The following is a 22503-nucleotide window of genomic DNA, read 5'->3' on the forward strand; positions in this document are numbered from 1 at the left end:
TTTTTGTCAGTTGTGGATCATGACGCAAAAGGCAAATGGAATTGTTCTTTACAGAAGCCAGTATGGTTAAAAAGGGATTTGCATGTAGAACTTTTCTTAAGGGTCTCTGTAATCCAGTCTCCCATTTCATCTATGTATAACATTTAGCAAATATGTTCTCATTAAAAGTTAGGTAGATAAGTAAGTACATGATTACCTATGACCACATCATCAAAACATTTCCATAGCTGTGTGTCAGTGACTATGCACTAGACCAGTAGCAGCATAGCATTCTGACTGAAATTAGAGACTCAGTAGATAATGTGCAAGCGTGGAACCCAGAATTGGACAGGAATTTTCTGTGCTCATTTGAAACTTGGCTCTGACTGTGGTTTCTCTGTCACAGATTTGGGGATGGAAGAGTGTTCCCACAGGAAAAGCCATGTGCACTGATGTGGAAACCGAATGAAACCTTGGCTAGGCTTGGAGTCATTGCTATTTTAGTCACTTCCAGATGTCTGCTGTTGGAGTTTTAAGGGAAAGGGAAAGACGTATGGCTTGTGGTGGGCCCACAGGGTGGAAGGGAAGGGGGAATCCTCTTTTAAGCCTTTCAGCGTGTTTAAAACCACCCCTCAATATGCTACTGAGAGGGATTGGATAAAGCTTTTAAAAATTGTGCTCTTCAATAGTACCTCCTCTTTCATTTACATGCTTTACTGCATAGGTAGAAATAGGCCAACTGAAGAAACCTTTGTGGAATAATCAGGATTCCAAAAAAAGGGGCCTTACCCACTTTGGTTGTGATCTAATATTTATGTAGTGCCAACATTGAACATATGCTGAATAATACATATGCCAGATGAGTTAGCTGCCCTGGTAGCTATTGTGTTAACCTAATAAGCTCACCAGATGTTTGCTACATATCTCCTTTCTCCTTTTATGTTGTTTTGGAGGTCGCTTTTAATCCCAGTACTGTTGTTATGAATTAGAAAAAGAAGTCAGGTTGTAATGTTTATACATGTGAGAATGAGGCCCTTCGAGGATGGGGGTGAGGCCCTTTGAAATCTTTTCAAAAGGAGTGTCTGGGGGTCCTGGAACCACTCTGAGCCAATCCAGGTGTCCTGGGGCTTCAGTTTCTTTGTTTTCCTGGATAGATAAGACATTAGTATGATGCAAGACCTGATAGGCAAAGAGAACATAGGAGAAGTAGTATAGCACAGTGGTTAAGTATACAGATTTAAAATTAAACCCAGTTCAGGTTCAGACTGTTGCTTACTAGCTGCGTGAACATGGACAAGTAACTTAACTTCTCTAAAACTCAGTTTCTTCATCTGCAAAGTAGATATAAAGCTATAGTGTCTTTTTGCAGGGGGGAAGTCATGGTAAATAATACCACATGCGTTGTCAACTCAGATTGTGAGCTAACCAGAAATAAGACAAACAGTTAGACAGATGGAGGTCGACATGTCACCTTTATCATTGTTAAAGCTGGGATACTGAAGAATGTGCATCTTTTCATGGGCAAGTGAGCTTCAGAACAGACTGTCCTACCCAGGTGTCCTAGACCAGGACAGGGTGCCCCTCCCAGGGACAGAACACAGAGTGTGATCTCAAAGGAGGAGGAAGAGTGGTGCCCCACCTTGTCCCCATTCCTCAGCCATGCTCTACTATCAGAGGAGGTTCTCCTCCCTGGAGCTAGTGTGAGGCAGTGGAGATGGGGCTGGGAGTGTTGCACTCATGGGTCTTCTCTACGTGGAAAGTAACAAGACTAGAGGAAAATGATTGCCCCTAACAGGAGCCACTTCAAGAGGGTGCTTGTGAGGATTCTATAAGATGAAGTATTCAGCAAACTCTGACTGCTCAATAAAGTTTATTTTTATTTATTTAAAAAAATGATTTATTTATTTTATTTATTATTTTTGGCTGTACTTTGTCTTTGTTGTGGTGTGCGGGCTTCTTATTGTGGTGGCCTCTCTTGCTGGGGAGCTCTGGGCTTAGTAGTTTTGGCCCATAAATTTAGTTGCTTCATGGAATGTGTAATTTTCCCAGAGCAGGGATCAAATCCATGTCCCCTGCACTGGCAGGCAGTTCTTATCCACTGTGCCACCAGGGAAGTCCCTGCTCAGTCAAATTTATTGATTGATATTATTACTGCAATTATCCTCTCACTTCACAAAGCTTAGTAGTTTTAAATTATTGCCAGAGAGATGAAGTTGGAGAGAAGAGGGTGAAGTGGATGCATAGTAATATAGAAACAAAGCCTCCAACCTAAGAGTGAAGAACATAGTGAATGAGAGGAGAGAAAGAGGAAGAATATTATAAGGGAAACAGTATCAAAACATGCCATGTTCTATGTATAGAGAGCAGTTACTTAGTTGGCTTTGGAAGACAGTGATGCCAACTCTGGCGGATAATTTTTAGCAAAGAGCATGTTATTATATGAATAAACATGCTCATTCGGGGATAATAGTCTTGATGAATAGAAGGTTGTATATATTGGTTCCAATGTCATCTCATCTGCTCCTTGTTTTTGCTAAGTGTGAGCTGAGACATGGCCTCTGTAGCTTATGGAGAACAAATCTAACTGTGGCTTAGGTGACTGCAAGTGGAAACCTGCCATGAAACTTTGAGGAAGTACATTTCAGATTTCCCCCCAATAGTAAGCAAGCTCTTAAAATTGTAAATCTAATGACACCATGAAGTGTGTTTTGATGTTTCAATCAATGGACATTTCACAGTAATGGCTCCACAGCTGAGCAAGCCTATATTTGGTTAAAAATCTGATCTATTTAAAAGTCCCTGAATTTCAAGTAAACCAAGAGGCTGTCAGTCAGTGTGGCAGCTGAAACAATCACTCCATGAAACAAAACAATAGGGCTCATGTCAGAGCCATCTCCCAAGTTTGAGAATTAATGTCATTTTGTTATTCTTCTTAGAAGTCAATCTTTTTTCTTTGAGTTGCTCTTCACAGCATCTGTTAAGCGGCTTTGTTGTTGGATTTTAGGGCTTGGCTCAATATTCCGTCCTCTTTTATGGCTATTACGACAATAAACGAACAATTGGATGGATGAATTTCAGACTGCCACTCTCCTATTTTCTGGTGGGGATCATGTGCATTGGATACAGTTTTCTGGTTGTCCTTAAAGCGTAAGTTTCATTGATCTCCTGGGAAGCAAGCAATGATTGCTGGAATCAAATGGGAAAGTTAATTTGGGAATTGGATTTTTTTTTTTTTCTGTTTCATGTCTAGAGAATGCAGAGTATGTAAGAGATAAAATGTGGTTTTAATACCTGTACTAGTGTTAGACTATTACATCTCCCAAACAAAAGGGTTGAAAATAAGGGCAAGCCTTTGATGATATCACTGGGTCACAGTGATGGTTGTGTGCCTATCCTGTGGTTAAGCATATTTTAAAATTGTGCTCTTTTGTATTTTAAGGTGTAAGTCAATGTTGCAAATAAGACAGGAAAACAGCTGCTGACCCCTCTTTTAGTGTGCAGAGAGGTTTGTGACTTGCAGGATCAGCTCAATAGGCAGAATCTGTTGTTCTCTGTTCATTAAAAAAAACAACAAAAACCCCACAAAAAACCAGAATAATCACTCATCCAAAAAATTTCAGCTATGTAAGACAGCAGAAATAAATGGCCCTCAACGAGATCGTTATGATCAACTGTGTAATGATATTTTATCTTGGAAGAGGATTTATTAGAGCATGGAAAGAATTTCATTGGGGGAACTGATGAAACTGCAGCTTATTTTTTCCCCCTGTTTGAAATATATTGTTAAAACCTCACTTGAATACACTGCAGAAACCTCGCACAGTCATTTAGGGCTATGAATAATCCAACTTTTAGCTAATTTTCCAAACCAGTTCAGCAGAAGTGTTGAAACATCTCAATGAAGTCTCACTTTTATTTAACTATGCACAAGGTAAACTGGGCTTTTGCTTCATTGCAGGGAAGGACCTTTACTTGAGGGTCCAAGTCCTCTTGAGCAGGAGCTCTCTGGAGCAGTCTGAAACATGCTTTACGTCCTGTCCCTGCCAAACTTATTGGTTCCTCCAGAGAAAACTATCATGTTTAGATTTTTAAGCCCTTTCAAAACTTGTACAAGGCCTTAATGGAGACCCTGTATCCAAAATCTTTATCTACTTGTCCAAGTGTAATCAGAGACCCTAAGTATGTAAAATATCTGCCTACCTGCTAAAATAGTGCCTCATTTCAAAAAATCTAACATATTTCTAGTCTTTTAGCCATTTAGATTTGGTAGGATTAAAGTCAAGGGTACCAATTACATCACACAGGCCTTGTGAGTATCATTTCAAATTGGTCCTTTAGTCTCCATTTTCCCTGAGGAAGCATGTCTATGGATGTCCAATTCCTCAGCTTCTTTTAGTGACTCTGCAGAGGCTATAACTCTAGTGGTCTCTTGAGCCATTCTGGTGGTGGTTTAGTCACTAAATCGTGTCTGACTCTTATGATCGCATGGACTGTAGCCTGCCAGGCTCCTCTGTCCGTGGGATTCTCCAGGCAAGAATACAGGAGTGGGTTTCCATGAGCCATTCTTCATGAATTCGAATACCAGCTCTAGCCTATTATAAAAGAACTTTGACAAATTGTTCAACTGCTCTGTTTTCCTGTTTCTGTGCTGTGCTTAGTTGCTTAGTTGTTCAATTGTGTCTGACTCTTTGTGACTCCATGGACTGTAGCCTGCTAGGCTTCTCTGTCCATAGAGAGACGAGTTCTTGTCCAGGCAAGAATACTGAAGTGGGTTGCCATGCCTTCCTCCAGGGACTCTTTCCAACCCAGATTTCAAACCCAGGTCTCCCGCCTTGTAGGCAGATTCTTTACTGTCTGAGCCACCAGGAAAGCCCATGAATACTGGAGGGGGTAGCCTATCCCTTCTCCAGGAGATATCCCCAACCCAGGAATCAAACCAGGGTTTCTTGCATTGTAGGCAGATTCTTTAGCAGCTGAGCTACCATGGAAACCCTTTCCTATTTCTAATAGAGGTGTAATAACACCTAGATGTTAGGATGGCCATGAGGACAAAATGAGTTAATATATTCAAAGCACTTAGAACATGACTGGCATGTGCTAATTTAACTGTTTTACTAGGATTATAATTCATAGGCTTACTGAAAAACCAAACAAAGCCAGCATGATAGGAAGTGAGGTCATATGATAGCCCTCACAGTAAGTTAGTTATGCATAGTTACGTACTTGTACATTAATAGATTTGTACATTTATTATAATTTCTGGCAGATGAGTATAAAGTATCTAGAATAGCATTATGTAAAGAAGTATAAGACAGGGACATGTAATTTAAATATTCTGTCAGCTATCCTAAACAAATACATAGGTAGAATATATTTTAATAATATATTTTATTTAACTCTATATAGCAAAACGGTTCCTTCAACATATAATCAATCTAAAATTATTATTGAGATATTTTCTGTCTTTTTTTGGTACTAAGTCTTTGAAACACCAGTTACATTTTAAGTGCTCAGTAACCATATACTGCTGATGGCAAACTTACTGGCTAGTGCAGCTCTCCAGGAAATGGAAGCTGTTTCGAATTAATTCAAAGATGCCATTTAGGATACCTGCAGGGCACCAGTTCCACGTTTCACCCTCAAAGTCATCCATGTTATACCACCTAAACCAGCCTGATTTTGGTTCCTCCCTCTGGCGGGGGACCTTTTGTTGTTCACTACATGATTGGCAAGTGGTTTAAGTTCATTGGCCTTTATGGCAAGACAATTCCAAAGCCATTTATGTCTCCTAGCTGCTCCTAGCCCTGGGGGTAGAGCTTGGTAGAAAAACAATTGATGGGATATAAGCGATTGTACAGAATCCTCTATCATCTCTTCCCCTGCCCCCTAGCAGTGCCAAACAAATACATTCTTGGAATAAACATGAGTGGCTTTATGGGATACATGCCTCAAATCAAGTGAAACTAAAATTGAGTACTTAAAATCAACCAGGCAACTGAGGGATTTTGTCCTCTTGCTCACACTGTTTGTCGCAGATTCCTCATCCATAAAAGGGAAGCAGATATCTGTTTTGATTAAGTAATGGGGAAATTGGCTTCCCTGGTAGCTCAGTCAGTAAAGAATCTGCCTGCAGTGCAGGAGACCCGGGTTTGATCCCTGGGTTGGGAAGATCCCCTGGAGAAGGAAATGGCAAACCACTCCAGTATTCTTGCCTGGAAAATCCCTTGGACAGAAGACACTGGTGGGCTACAGTTCTACGGGATCGCAAGAGTTGGACACGACTTAGCAACTAAACCAACACCAATAGGGAAATTGGAAGGAAAATTAGATAGATATACAAGAAAGTACTTTGAGATTTTAAGATAGGATGGCTAACTTTGTTGACCCAGGACTCCATTGGCTGTAGCACTGAAAGTCTTTTGTCCTGAGTAACCACTCAGTCCCTGACAAAGCAAGATGGTTGGTCACTCGTCCTTCTTCCACTCCTTCCTTCCTTGCAAATTATATGTTGAGATAGCTTGAGATACAGTTGTTCAAAACTATAGCCCCCTTGAAAAAGGAAGAATTTTTGTTTAAGTATGTACATTTATTTTTTTCTCTGCAGCCAAGGGGTGGAGCTGTACATGGAACATTTTATAGCTTTCAGGGCCATCTCAGTAAAAATGTGTTGTTAGTGCAGTTTGTCTTCAGTATCCTTCCTTACGTGTTTAGTATTCCACTCCCTTTCTTGACAATTCCCACATGCTAGATGTTCCCAGTTTGCTTGTCAAGCTTGAGCTCCCTTCTCTGGGAGGCTGACTACAGGTATAGAGTCTTGCCAGTGATAAAGGTCCATCCTAAATCATCTGTCAAGTGGTCAGTTTTACCTGAGGCCCTCCTCTTTGCTCAATGCTATGCACAGAAGGAATGATGGCATCTTAATCAAAAAAGTAATTTTCTCCCTAGGTTAAATCATTAGGAATGTTTGGTTTCAACACTTTTTGACCTACAAAAAGGCATCTTATATGATTCAACATATCTCATGGTGTCCTAGCTTGGGTACTAGAGTGAGGTCAGAAAACCTAAGCTCTTGACCCACCTCTGTGGTTTACTTCTGAATTATGTCCAGGAAATCACTTCATAATTTTACCCTTCAGCTTCCTCATCTGTAACAGAGAATAGTATCAACTACCTTGGCCTCTCATTAAGTTTTTGAGAAGGACAAATATGATAATACACATAAATACCATTTGCAGAGGGCAAAGTTGTAGACTGAGGTAAGTAATAATTATTTTTAGTTATTTTTCAAACACATGAGCCCATTTGAAACATATAAACCTCTGTAAGAGATAGGACTAACAGTGGTGGAATTTAGATGACCTGAGAGATGTTTGCCAAACTATAATGTCATCTTTATGTCCTCATTTTCCTTTCTTTTTTAATTCCATAACACTGTAAAACACCAAAACCTTATAGGACCATTCTGTAATAGGTATCATATAAAATATTAATTTTGCTATCTATGGTGGTAGGGGAAACAAAGAAGTGAAGTAAGTAGCATGTAGATTTTTAACCACTGAAATAAACCTTTAAGTAAATGTATTTTAAATGGTCCAAGCAAAAAAAAAATTTTTTTAACATGAGTTGTTAGAATATATATAACCACTTGGCTTAAAGTTGTATAAAAATCTTGATTTTTGGTCAAGAGTTGTAGAGTATGGAAAACTTTCATGCATTCAATGTAATCACTCTTTGGGAGGAGATTCTTAGAGGATTTGAAACCTATAAAGAAGTTTCCTGATCCGACCTGGGTTAATCTATCCCTAGGCTTTCAACTGTAAACCAACTAAAATTGTGTACAACCGTTTTAGAGCCTATACATATTTTTTACCTGGGTAGGGGCCCAGTGGTTTTCATCAGATTTCTAAAGAGATCCTTGCCCCATAAAAGGTTCAGAGTCCAGTAAATGACCCTAAGAAAACAGTTTAGGAAAACAAATAAAAAAAATATTTTTATATAACCTATTTAATTGTTAAAACCATCAATGCTTAGTAATTTTCTAATCTTGAAAGCCTAGAAAATGAAGTTTAAAAAATTAAAACAAACCATTTTTTTTTTAAATAAACTTTTCTGGTTATTAGAACGAACTTAATTGAAAGTATATGTCTTTTAGATATTGCTTCTCCAATATCCCTAAAATTATGATGTTTTGCTATTCCCTAATCTCTCCCTTTCTGCTTGTATTCTGCCTGCTGGATTAAACCTCCTGTTTGCATAGGATGACCAAAAATATTGGTGATGACGGAGGTGGTGATGATAACACTTTCAACTTTAGCTGGAAGGTGTTCACTAGCTGGGACTACCTTATTGGAAACCCTGAGACAGCAGACAACAAATTCAATTCTATCACAATGAACTTTAAGGTAAAGATACCAACTTCAAGAGCCTTTTCTTGGTGTTTGTAAAAGTAAAATTGGAATTATTCCAAATGGTATGTGTTAGCAAAGTATCTTGACAATTAAAAGAAAGATTAACTTATCATTTCTTCCTCCCAGGATCTGGACAGCGTTCTGAATATGACTGGAAAATGATTGATGACTTGTGACAGCACTATTTCTAAATTTGGTAGTAAAACACCATCAGCTTGGAATAGCTAACCATTAGTAATCAGAAGCAGATATATTAAATAATAGAACAATGCTCACTTATTATTTACAGAAATACATTAGCTCAATATTTAAAATAACTCTAAAGTATTTTTTTGTAATTGTTTTAAAAAGCCATACTAGAAGAGACTTTAGAATGAAGACTGTCTTAATATTAGATCAACCAGAGTTTGTAAGAATTCTTCCTTTTTTTCTCTTACATTTTCTCACTTGCTGGTAATATTCACCTGGTTTGTGGAATCCAAGATTTGTTTACATTTTCATTCCTCACGTTCTAATGTTTGCAAAAATAATTCCTAAATTCATGATATTTTTTGTAGATCAGATAATTCTTTTTTTTTTTTTTTCTGTTTTCCTTGGATACAGGAAGCTATAATAGAAGAAAGAGCAGCCCAAGTAGAAGAAAACATCCACTTGATCAGATTCCTGAGGTTTCTTGCTAACTTCTTCGTGTTTCTAACACTTGGCGGGAGTGGATACCTCATCTTTTGGGCTGTGAAGCGATCCCAGGAATTTGCGCAGCAAGATCCTGACACCCTTGGGTGGTGGGAAAAAAATGAAGTTCGTCTCTGCATGCTTTTTATGTGCTTAGAATCTGACATTTAAGGTTTTGTGGGTTGTGCTTCGGTGCTGGAACAGGAAATACAGCCACTCTTTACCTACCTCTGTCATCTTGCCCTGTGAACCAACCTTGGCACACAGTTCTTTATTCCAGCCTTATTTCCAAATCTGTCTACTGTGTGTCTGTTTCTGACTTTGTGACATTAGGTAGAGTTGGAAGAGAAATCAGAACAGATATATTCCAACCAGTATGTTTTATAGACAGAGATAATGAATCTCAGGTTAGGTGATGTGTTCATGGTCACAGAACCATGGAGAACAGTGAGAATTAAAATTTAAGAATTTTGATTTCAAGCCCAACACTCTTTCCACGACCCTATTTTGTGCTCTCTGTAGATCCTGCTTCTGTCTTTGAAAGATCCAGTTGTTGCCTGAATTCTTTGAAGTGGGGATGACAAAGCCCTGGGTTCTTATATTAATCTCATTGGAAACATTCATATTGCCTCCCGTACTTTGGGCAAGACTGGGCCTCTCTCTGTTTTTGACTAGCAGCCTAACTGCTCCACCTCCTTGTCCCCCTGCCATATTACCTCCCCCTCCAAATGCTATTCAAATGAGGAAGGCAGAATCTTTGCCAGAAATTAAATATTATCATTGTTATTTGTCTTCAGGGTATCTGCCCATTTAGCAGGTCCAAGAAAAGAGGTCAGAAGTAGACATTTAGAATCAGGAGGTCATTGGTCCTGTGTTGTTTCTTGAGCCTGTTCCCTTTTGTAAAATGTTCCAGAATACAATCTGACATCATTTTGAACTGGGGCATTCTCAAAGAGTATGAAGATTTAAGCAGTGGGAAGTGTAGATTTACAGTACTGAAATTTCTGCAAAGCCTTATAGACCAAACAGATTAAGAAAGTATTCATAAATATAGAATTTCTTAGAAAAATCTTGGACAGAAAATTATATAACACACTTAAAACAGAAGGCTCCAAACAAAAACATTCTAGGTATTTCAGAAGCAATAATGCTGAAGATGGGAGACCATACATCTAAGAGACTATGAAGACATAGATATTTCATGGAATCCTATAAAACAGAGTCATTAGGTAGGGTCTTACTTATTTAAAACTAAGCAGAAACCTCACAGTATTATGAAGTTTGCTTTTAATATTATCTTTTGCAGTTATGATAACATTTATAGGCAAAATTATCATACCACTTTGATTTGTGGTTCATATTGATTATATTTTTGTATCAGTGAACCACAAAAAAGAATGGGTAATTGATTATCATTAAAACTGTCACTCTTTATAAGAACTTGTTTAATATCCATCTTCAGTTCAATTCAGTTCAGTCTCACAGTCATGTCCGACCCTTCACAACCCCATGGACTGCAGCACGCAAGGTTTCCCTATCCATCACCAACTCCCAAAGCTTGCTCAAACTCATGTCCATCAAGTCCATGATGCCATCCAACCATCTCATCCTCTGTCATCCCCTTTTCTTCCTGCCTTCAATCTTTCCCAGCATTGGGGTCTTTTCAAATGAGTCAGTTCTTCGCATCAGATGGCCAAAGTATTGGAGTTTCAGCTTCAGCTTCAGCTTTCAGCTTCAGTCCCTCCAACGAATATTCAGGACTGATCTCCCTTAGGATGGACTGGTTGGATCTCCTTGCAGTCCAAGGGACTCTCAAGAGTTTTCTCCAACACCACAGTTCAAAAGCGTCAATTCTTCGGTGCTCAATTTTCTTTATAGTCCAACTCTCACATTCATACATGACCACTGGAAAAACCATAGCTTTGACTAGATGGATCTCTGTTGGCAAAGTAATGTCTATGCTTTTTAATATGCTGTCTAGGTTGGTCATAACTTTTCTTCCAAGGAGCAAGTGTCTTTTAATTTCATTCAGTTCAGTTCAGTTCAGTCGCTCAGTCGTGTCCAACTCTTTGCGACCCCATGAACCGCAGCACGCCAGGCCTCCCTGTCCATCACCAACTCCCAGAGTTACTCAAACTCATATGCATTGAGTCAGTGATGCCATCCAACCATCTCATCCTCTTTCATCCCCTTCTGCTCCTGCCTTCAATCTTTTCCAACATCAGGGTCTTTTCAAATGAGTCAGCTCTTCGCATCATGTGGCCAAAATATTGGAGTTTTGGCTTCAACATCAGTCCTTCCAATGAACACCCAGGACTGATCTCCTTTGGGATGGACTGGTTAGATCTCCTTGCAGTCCAAAGGACTCTCAAGAGTCTTCTCCAATGCCACAGTTCAAAAGCATCAATTCTTCTGCGCTCAGCCTTCCTTATAGTCCAACTCTCGCATTCATACATGACTACTGGAAAAACTATAGCCTTGACTAGATGGACCTTTGTTGACAAAGTAATGTCTTTGCTTTTTAATATGCTGTCTATGTTGGTCAAAACTTTTCTGACTCTTAATTTCATGGCTGCAGTCACCATCTGCAGTGATTTTGGAGCCCAGAAAAAAAATCAGCCACTGTTTCCACTGTTTCCCCATCTATTTGCCATGAAGTGATGGAACCGGATGCCATGATCTTAGTTTTCCGAATGTTGAGCTTTAAGCCAACTTTTTCACTCTTCTCTTTCACTTTCATCAAGAGGCTCTTTAGTTCTTCTTCGCTTTCTGCCATAAGGGTGGTGTCATCTGCATATCTGAGGCTATTGATATTTCTCCTGGCAATCTTGATTCCAGCTTGTGCTTCATCCAGCCCAGATGGATTAAAAAACATCCTGGGGGACCCCTGATTCTAGGGGCCAACAAAGGTAATAATGCAGATTCATAAAAAACTTTACAAATTTGATGAAACAATTCAAACTTTACCTAGACTGCATAGACTCTGCCAAGTTTTTACTTTAGGCTGAAATTATATTATGCTGATTTTATATACATCATGCTGACTTTTAGCTCTCGCTAGTCATACTTATATAATGTTCTTAGTCAAAAGCAAAAAAAATATTGATAATTATTTTCTAAATATAGCCTGGTAGTTCTAATCATTCAAAACATGGAGTCCACCAGGGGAAATGGGAACTCACATTAGTGATAATTTGAGCTGGATATTCAGGCAAAGACATAGCCAGTGTCAACTGGAACCTTTTATAAATTTTTATTTAAAGATTTTTCTCCCCTATTATAAATGTGGAACATGCTTAATTTACTCTAATAATATATTCATAAGTGTGTCAATCAGTCTGGAGATATGAACCACAAATGTCCAGCTTGTCATATTTTCATTCTCTCTCTCTTTCATACTTTTCTTACTTTTGGCATTATAAGCCAGTCCTTCATTTCTGAAACTTTTCTGCCTTGGCTTTGAAGACATTATGCCATGTATTCTCCTTTTGTATTTTCTGAACATGCTCTCTGTTTTCCTTGATAAAATCTATTCCATTTTCTTTCTTTTTTCTTTCTTTTTGCTCCTAACAGTTTGCATTCCCCCTAACTCAGTAGTCCTGAGCCCATCTCAAGGAATTCATCCATTCTAGTTGATTAAACTAGCCTATATGTTGATGATTGTCAAATTAGTATTTCCTATTTGAACCCATTCCTCGAGCAGATAATTTTTCATTTTCTTTGGAAATCTTGTTGTGAAGTGCAGAATTGGTACCATGTAGACCAATGTATTATCTGCAAAAAAAGTAATGTAAATCACATCCCTCACATACTAGGAAACAGGTTATTATTACTGGCATGTCAACAAACTTGTGCACATGTACATCTTAAAAGTGTGAGTTGAATATTGGCCCTATTTTATTAAGATCAAATTTTAAAAAATGCATGAAATAATTTTTAGTCTTATAGAATATCAAAAGAATCTGGTTGGAATCTTGCAAATTTGGAAGAAAACAATAATAATTTTTAAACAGCATCAACTTGGTTCACCCCTTGTGTCTTCTTGTAGATGAACATGGTCATGTCCCTCCTGGGGATGTTCTGTCCAACACTATTTGACTTATTTGCTGAATTGGAAGACTACCATCCCCTCATTGCTCTGAAATGGCTACTGGGACGCATTTTTGCTCTTCTTTTAGGCAACCTGTATGTATTTATTCTTGCCCTGATGGATGAGATTAACAACAAGGTAAATCTTGTGTCTGGATTGTCCTTGCCATCAGCACGTTGTTACATTCCCAGTCTCAAGATTGCCAGAAATGCCTTCGAAATCTGTTTCAATTTTGTTTCCAATACTCTCCTTTCTAGATTGAAGAGGAGAAGCTAGTAAAGGCCAATATTACCCTATGGGAAGCCAACATGATCAAGGCCTACAATGCATCTCTTGCTGGGAATACTACTGGGCCACCCTTTTTTGTTCACCCTGCAGATGTACCTCGAGGACCCTGCTGGGAAACAATGGTGGGGCAGGTAATGTCACACACAGGTGTGCATAACAATTATTGGATTAAAAAAGAGCAGAGTTGAAATTTCTTCTGTAAGTGTGACCTGGTTTATATTGCTTATTAATGAAAATTGCTAAGACTTACTGACTGCTCACTATATGCTGGCTGTGAATTTCACATATATTAACTCTTGCAGTCCTCACAAGCATCCATTCAGGTAAGCAGTACATTTACACCCCTTTTACTGTAGCATATAAAGGAAGGATGTTTTAAAATGGCCTGAGGAGATATTTTCTATATATAATAAAGCACCCAGACTTAGCACCCAGGCCCAAGCAAATATTTAAATGGCACTCTAGTTAGTGTTACCTGTTTTCTATAAAAAAAAAGAGAAAAAGTTCATTTGGGACCATACACTAAAATTTATTTCAATAACGTTGAGTTTTGTCAAATAATTGCCCCTTGAGCATTAAAGGAAATGCTATTTTAGGTTTGTTGTTTTCAGATGACTATGTAAATAACCCCAGTCCAAGACTAATGGTATTTTAGCAAATAAAAGAAATGGTGTTTCCTATGGCTTTCTGTTCAATAAAGGGAAACCAAACCAAACAAAAACAAAAACCTATTTCAGGTCTCTTATTTCTATACAAATCCAATTTATATTTTGAAATGCCTTTAATTTTATCTCATTAGAATTATCATTCCTTATGTGCATTTCATAAACTGATTTTGGACTATGGTTAACAGACGTTTAAAGACATGTCATAGTGCTTCTGTCTATCAGACAGCAGCTCAGTTTCAATAGTAGTGTGATCTTTGGGAAATTATTTGAGTATATATTTTTTTAGTTTTTAATTATTTATATTATTATTTGCATAAATTTTGTGTGATAAATGGAAAATTTAAAGTTAGCATTAGTCTTATAAAACTAATTTAAACAAATATAGATATCATTAGATGTCCTTAGCTTCAGATACTCATCTGACTTAAGCGACTCATCTGTGATTTGAACTGTGGGAAAAAGTAAGGAAAATGTGTATAATGCTAGGCAGACATCATTGAGAACCAAGTCCGAAGAGTATAAACAAGGACTCTACATTATTTTTTAAGCTTTCAGACACCAGATAGGCCTTCCTTTTCTGGTTACATGTTATTAAATTCTCAGTTTTCAGACATCCATGTTTTATACATGTTTACAGGATCATACAATGTATGAAATAATAAATGAAAGGAAAACTGCCTGTACTTGGTAGAGAGATACTTATGATACATGGTGTGGTAGACAGAATAAAAGCTACTCCAAAATGTCCATGTTCTAATTCCTGGAAACTGTGAATATGTTACCTTGCATAGTAAAATGGACTTTACTGATGTTAGTAAGTTAAATATCTGGGGATAGGAAAAGTATCCTGGATTATATGCGTGAGCCTAACAAAATCACAACATGCGTATACATGGGAGGCAAGAGTGAAAAACTGGATGTGACAGTGGAAACAAAGGTTGGAGTGATGTGCTTTAAAGGTAGAGGAAGGGGGCCATGTGCCTGTTTTTATTGAGTCTTTTTTTATCACTTCTAGGCTGTTTCCTAAACCTTCAGCAAAAGTTGAGAGAAATGAAAAAAAATATGTAGTTTTCACAAACTCAAAGAGTTTGAGACATTCTCTTAATGGACATCCCAGAATGCAGACTGGCATGAGAGCTAAGAAACTTATTCTTTACCAAGAAAACACCTGGATTAAACAGAATTAATAGAACTAACTGTAAAGAATAAGGTGGAAGCCACTCACTTCTGAAGAGGAGGCAGCAATTAATTAGACATGAATGTCAATGCAATCTAGAAAACATGTTTCTGATTATGCATAAGCTTCTGGGATATTCCTCTGCACCTGAATTAAAATAAAGAAAAAATATTTATTTAATTACTCTTCTTGGAGCGCCTGTACCATGCTGCTTGTCTTGTTCTTTTTCTTTTTTTAAAATCCTGTCCCTAGTGGTTTTCTTTGCTTCATCATCTTTTCTTACTGCTGTTTGTAGTTAGGGTTCCCTTTTCTCTTTCACCTTCCTTTCTTTAAAGGAACAGGCAGCACTAGTGGGAAAGCTTGTAGGAGCTGGAGGAGGGAAGGGCTGTGATTCTGAACAGAATGCTGATGAGGGAGGTGGGGTCCATGGGGGCAAAGAGAACACAGGGGATGTAAAAACCCTGAGTGCTGGGAAGGTCTGGCCTGTAAGAGATCAATATGTATATCCATGCACCTGGAAACATTAATTTTAACCACTTTTAAAACAAAATCATTCCAGAAGAAATTGTATCAGCAGCTTCTCTGCATGGAATGTTAGAGATGCACCCCAAAGAATTGTTCATTGTTCTATGAGAACATTCCAAATGTTTCCTCTTCTTCTTTGTGGATGTCCTCTTCTCTGTTTTCCCTCAAGGATACTGTGGAACTCAGGCTCTCTTTGGTTGTAAGAATTTGATGACTCCTTTACATGTCCAGGAAATCTCAAGATGTAGTCACTTAGTCTCATCTCCAATGGCATTTGATAGGTAGGCAGCAGAACAATTCTTGGGAGATCACTATTTGAAGCTGTATACTGAGGTCTGCATTTTGGGGATGGAGAGAAAGCAGACTACAACTGAAGATAATGACAACAATGGCTCACATTTATCAAAGTCTTCTTGTGTGCCAGGCATTACCTCTTTGAATTTTTATTAATAAATTGCCCTCCAAGTTATATCATTTTCCCCATTTTATAGATGAGGAGACCATAACTTAGAAAAGTAAAGAGACCTTAAAGGAGACCTCAAAAGAAGCCAGTGATAGGAACCCAAATTTAACCTACAGAGTCTGATTAGAGTTTGTGTCCTCCATAGTGCTTAATCATCCTCCAGAAACATAACTAGCATCAATGCATACTCCCCAGGATCCTGCCATGGAAAATTTATAGTCTTTGTGGTACGCCTTCTGTATTTTTTCCCTGGTGGCTCAGACAGTAAAGAATCTGCCTTCAGTGTGGGAGATCTGGGTCTGATCCCTGGGTTGGGAAGACCCCCTGGAGATGGGACTGGCTACCCACTGCAATATTCTTGCCTGGAGAATTCCATGGACAGAGGAGCCTGATGGGCCACAGTCCATGGTGTTGCAAAGAGTCAGACACAACTGAGAGAGACTAACACTAACACTACTTGCTAATGATAGTCTTAGATTTATTGATCAAAGCTGCCCAAGCATTTTATTACTACATGTCAGGAGTGTGAAGTGTGAGGTGTGGAGTGCAGTGGTCTTCAGAAGGCCTGTGGGGAAGCCATGCTCCACCCTGACTAGCATGCTAGGAACTGGGACTGAATGATGTTCCCTTGGTGGGCGGGACCACCACTGTGGGAATTTCCTTTCTTATAAAGCAGTATATTCCCTCTATGGTGTGTTAATAAATATTTCCACATAATGTTTGAATCCTCTTCTGCTATTTTATGTAAAAGTTAGGACACTGTTTAGGGGAAGAATCAGACTTCAACCATTGGGATGATGGTGCTTAGGAGTATGCAGAGGACTTCAAAATCACTCTGAAATTGTCTCTTACTGAGGAAGTCTTTTGAAGCTCATGGTGGAAACCTAAAAATATCCCTGATAGCCTGCCACTAATGGATGCTAATTATTAGAATCTGAACTCAAGTTTCCTGGGGAATGAAAAGAAAAATAAATAAGAGTAGGGAAGAGAAAAGTCATGTTCAGTAATAACTGCAGGAATTTACTGTCACTCAATCACTCACTCCATGTTTATGAAATGCATGTTAAGTGTTGGGCATTGTGCTAGACACTGGAGGTCCAGTGGGGAACAAAAGTGGATCTCTTCTTTGTCCTTGTGAGAATTACAATCTCTTAGGAAGAACAAAACCATTAATTAAATAAATATATAACATTTACGGATGAGTCATGGTGGTTAGTTCTGATTAGTTCTGACAAAATGTGGTACACTGGAGAAGGGAATGGCAAACCACTTCAGTGTTCTCACCTTGAGAACTCCATGAACAGTATGAAAAGGCAAAAAGATAGGACACTGAAAGATGAATTCCCCAGGTTGGTAGGTGCTCAGTATGCTACTGGAGATCAGTGGAGAAATAACTCCAGAAAGAATGAAGGGATGGAGCCAAAGCAAAAACAAATCCCCAGTTGTAGATGGGACTGGTGATGGAAGAAAGGTCCGATGCTGTAAAGAGCAATATTGCATAGGAACCTGGAATGTTAGGTCCATGAATCAAGGCAAATTGGAAGTGGTCAAACAGGAGATGGCAAGAGTGAACATCGGGATTTCAGGAATCAGCAAAGTAAAATGGATTGGAACGGGTGAATTTAACTCAGATGACCATTATATCTACTACTGTGTGCAAGAATCCTTTAAAAAAAAATGGAGTAGCCCTCTTAGTCAACAAAAGAGTCTGAAATGCAGTACTTGGATGCAATCTCAAAAATGACAGAATGATCTCTGTTCATTTCCAAGGCAAACCATTCAATATCACAGTAATCCAAGTCTATGCCCTGATCAGTAATGCTGAAGAAGCTGAAGTTGAACGGTTCTATGAAGAGCTACGAGACCTTCTAGAACTAATACCCAAATAAGATGTCCTTTTCATTATAGGGGACTGGAATGCAAAAGTAGGAAGTCAAGAAACACCTGGAGTAACAGCTAACTTTGGCCTTGGAGTATAGAATGAAGCAGGGCAAAGGCTAATAGAGTTTTGCCAAGAGAACGCATTGCTCATAGCAAACACCCTCTTCCAACAACACAAGAGAAGACTCTACACATGGACATCACCAGATTGTCAACACTGAAATCAGACTGATTATATTCTTTGCGGCCAAAGATGGAAAAGCTCTATACAGTCAGCAAAAACAAGACTGGATACTGACTGTGGCTCAAATCATGAACTCCTTATTGCCAAATTCAGACTTAAATTGAAGAAAGTAGGGAAAACCACTAGACCATTCAGGTATGACCTAAATCAAATCCCTTATTACTATACAGTGGAAGTGAGAAATAGGTTTAAGGGACTAGATCTGATAGACAGAATGCCTGATGAACTATGGATGGAGGTTCATGACATTGTACAGGAGACAGGGATCAAGACCATCCCCAAGAAAAAGAAATGCAAAAAAGCAAAATGGCTGTCTGAGGAGGCCTTACAAATAGCTGTGAAATGAAGAGAAGCAAAAAGCAAAGGTAAAAAGGAAAGATATACCCATTTGAATGCTGAGTTCCAAAGAATAGCAAGGAGAGATAAGAAAGCCTTCCTCAGTGATCAGTGCAAAGAAATAGAGGAAAACAATAGAATGGGAAAGACTAGAGATCTCTTCAGGAAAATTAAGAGATACCAAGGGAACACTTCATGCAAAGATGGGCTCAAAAAGGACAGAAATGGTATGGACCTAACAGAAGCATAAGCTATTAAGAAGAGGTGGCAAGAATACACAGAAGAACTGTACAAAAAAAGATCTTCACAACCCAGATGTGATCACTCACCTAGAGCCAGACATCCTGGAATGTGAAGTCAAGTGGACCTTAGGAAGCATCACTATGAACAAATTAGTGGAGGTGATGGAATTCCAGTTTAGTTATTTCAAATCCTAAAAGATGATGCTGTGAAAGTGTTGCACTCAATATGCCAGCAAATTTGGAAAACTCAGCAGTGGCCATGGCACTGGAAAAGGTCAGTTTTCATTCCAATCCCAAAGAAAGGCAATGCCAAAGAATGCTCAAACTACCGCACAATTGCACTCATTTCACACGCTAGTAAAGTAATGTTCAAAATTCTCCAAGCCAGGCTTTAACAGTACGTGAACTGTGAACTTCCAAATGTTCAAGCTGGATTTAGAAAAGGCAGAGGAACCAGAGATCAAATTGCCAACATCCGATGGATCATTGAAAAAGCAAGAGAGTTCCAGAAAAACATCTACTTCTGCTTTATTGACTATGCCAAAACCTTTGACTGTGTGGATCACAACAAACTGTGGAAAATTCTTCAAGAGATGGGAATACCAGACCACCGGACCTGCCTCTTGAGAAATCTGTATGCAGGTCAGGAAGCAACAGTTAGAACTGGACATGGAAGAACAGACTAGTTCCAAAAAGGAAAAGGAGTCCGTCAAGGCTGTATATTGTCACCCTGCTTATTTAACTTATATGCAGAGTACATCATGAGAAACGCTGGGCTGGATGAAGCACAAGCTGGAATCAAGACTGCAGTGAGAAATATCAATAACCTGAGATATGCAGATGATACCACACTTATGGCAGAAAGAAAAGAAGAACTAAAGAGCCTCTAGATGAAAGTGAAAGAGGAGAGTGAAAAAGTTAGCTTAAAGCTCAACATTCAGGAAACTAAGATCATGGTATCTGGTCCCATCACTTCATGGCAAATAGATGGGGAAACAGTGACAGACTTTATTTTTGGGGGGGCTCCAAAATCACTGCAGGTGGTGACTGCAGCCATGAAATTAGAAGATGCTTGCTCCTTGGAAGAAAAATTATGACCAACCTAGACAGCATATTAAAAAGCAGAGATATTACTTTGTCATCAAAGGTCTGTCTAGTCAAAGCTATGGTTTTTCCAGTAGTCCTGTATGCATGTGAAAGTTGGATTATAAAGAAAGCTGAGCGCCAAAGAATGGATGCTTTTGAAGTGTGGTGTTGGAGAAGACTCTTGAGAGTCCCTTGGATTGCATGGAGAGCCAACCAGTCCATCCTAAGGGAAATCAGTCCTGAATATTCATTGGAAGTTCTGACGTTGAAGCTGAAACTCCAATACTTTGGCCACCTGGTGTAAAGAACTGACTCATTTGAAAAGACCCTGATTCTGGGAGAGATTGAAGGCGGGAGTGAAGGGAACAACAGAGGATGAGATGGTTGGATGGCATCACCAACTCAATGGACATGAGTTTGAGTAAAGTCCGGGAGTTGGTGTAGACAGAGAGGTTGGCGTGCTGCAGTCCATTGAGTCGCAAAGAGTCGGACATGACTGAGTGACTGAACTGAACTGATAACATTTACAATTTTATAGTGTCAACAAAGCACTACAAGAATGCAGTGAATGCCATCTGAGAAGGTTGCATGTACTTTAGAGTACACAATTCAGTGTTTTTTAGTAAACGTTTACGTTGTTAATCACAATAGCATTTGTTTTTTAAGAGCTCACAGTATTTCATTGTGTGGACACCCATTTTTATTTTATTTCGTCTTGAGTGTATTTAAATTGTTTCCAATTTTGATCTGGCAGAAGCAATGCTTTCATAATTATATGTATAGATTTGGACACTTGCCGTAAGATACATTTCTAGAAGTGGATTTTCTTGATCAAATTCCACACACTTTACAATGGGATGGATCTTCACAAAAGTCCTGCTCCCCCACCCCAAATGATGCACCAGTTTTATTTCCGCATCAGTTTATGACAGTGCCTGTTTCACCATACTCTCATCAATATGGAAGAGCATCGGTTTTAAAATATTTATCACTGTGTAAGGTAACAACTGTATTTTTATAAGGAATTAAATCCTTTTTTATTTTTATAAGGAGTTAAGTACTTTTGAATGTTTTAATTAAGTGTGTATTTTCTTATTATTTATATGTGCCATTTGCCATTTTTTCCTTATTGACTTGCCCATCTATTGCACTGATTTGTAAAAGTTCTTAATGTATTAGAAAATATATATCATATATGCCACAAGTACTTTTTACAAGTTTGTCTTTTAATTTTATAAATAGCGCTGCTTGTCAGATTAAACTGCTAAACTTCCGTGTTGTCAGTATTTTCCTGTTTTGTGTTCTTGTATCATGCTTATAAAAGTTTCTCAACAGAAAGACTTTTGATCCAGTGGTTTGGGCACAGGAAATAATCATTTTTAAACTAATAAAATAGGGGTGAAACATTTTTCACTGGCTCGATATGCATAACTAGTTTCTTTACCATTGGTTGCAGTTTCAAGTTAATACTGTTTAGAAAGCATGACAAATTCGATGTCAACTTTAGGACCACATGAAGAGAGAAATGCTTATTTTAATACACATACTATTTCAACAGGAATTTGTGCGACTGACTGTTTCTGATGTTCTGACCACCTATGTCACAATTCTTATTGGGGACTTTCTCCGAGCATGTTTTGTGAGGTTTTGCAACTACTGCTGGTGCTGGGATTTGGAATACGGATATGTAAGTGTGATATTCACCTTTCTCTTATAAGATCATTCCTTTGTGACTCATCATTTACACATACAGTACAAGAAGAAGAATTAGGAGGTAGGATGGTCTTTTAGATGTCAATAAACGAAGACCAATGAGGACAGTTTAAATTCAGGAGGAGATAAGACTTGAATATCATAGCTTGCAGTAGTCTAACAAAATTAGATTCTAGTAAAATTATAGGTGGCTTAAGCAGTGACTTCAACCTATCTGTTAAATTGGTGAACTCAGTAAATCTTGGGCCCACAGTCTGTACCCTCCTCATGAAGTTTGCTGGCATTTCTAGAGGCAGGGCAAGATGAGTAGCATCAACTGTACATTTTCTGTTAATTCCTTTGAATTCTACTAAGCAAACTCTTAGACACTTATCAAGTGCATCACTGCGCAGTACATTGGGGGATGAAGGCATCAGTGAATATGCTGCTTGCCTCATAAAGCTCACAGTCTAATAAGCGCTCAGCGGAGACACAGCAGGAGGCTGTGAAAGGCCCAGGGTGCTGCTAGGGCTCTGGTAAGTGGTAGAGTAGAATTCTAGCAAGTTGATTTGCTTCCACATAGCAACAGCACAGGTTTCTCTGAGCCCCACTGGTACTGATTCCATCAATAACCCCCGTCTTTGTTCAACCCTAGATCCCCCTACAAAGTTTGAGAGTGGTGGCAGAACACACATCTCTGTGTCCTCCTTTTTGCACATAAAACTGCTGTCTTGGGAAAGAGGACCTGAGGA

The 22503-nt window shown here is 38.7% G+C and overlaps 1 protein-coding gene across 5 annotated transcripts in view; it reads left to right on the forward strand.

Moving 5' to 3' along the window:
* The window catches only part of TMC1 (transmembrane channel like 1), a 390992-nt gene that overhangs the window by 341460 nt on the left and 27029 nt on the right, over positions 1 to 22503 (forward strand). For all 5 annotated transcript variants that reach the window (XM_081505441.1, XM_081505443.1, XM_081505442.1 and 2 more), the window contains 6 exons: positions 2984 to 3126; positions 8237 to 8381; positions 8991 to 9185; positions 13108 to 13287; positions 13407 to 13568; positions 21618 to 21746. In XM_081505441.1, the coding sequence (XP_081361567.1) occupies positions 2984 to 3126; positions 8237 to 8381; positions 8991 to 9185; positions 13108 to 13287; positions 13407 to 13568; positions 21618 to 21746 (954 nt within the window). The remainder of the gene's footprint in view (positions 1 to 2983; positions 3127 to 8236; positions 8382 to 8990; positions 9186 to 13107; positions 13288 to 13406; positions 13569 to 21617; positions 21747 to 22503) is intronic.

This window comes from Giraffa tippelskirchi, chromosome 1 (genome assembly GCF_054371585.1).
Source record: "Giraffa tippelskirchi isolate mGirTip1 chromosome 1, T2T-mGirTip1v1.2.pri, whole genome shotgun sequence".
NCBI lineage: Eukaryota > Metazoa > Chordata > Mammalia > Artiodactyla > Giraffidae > Giraffa > Giraffa tippelskirchi.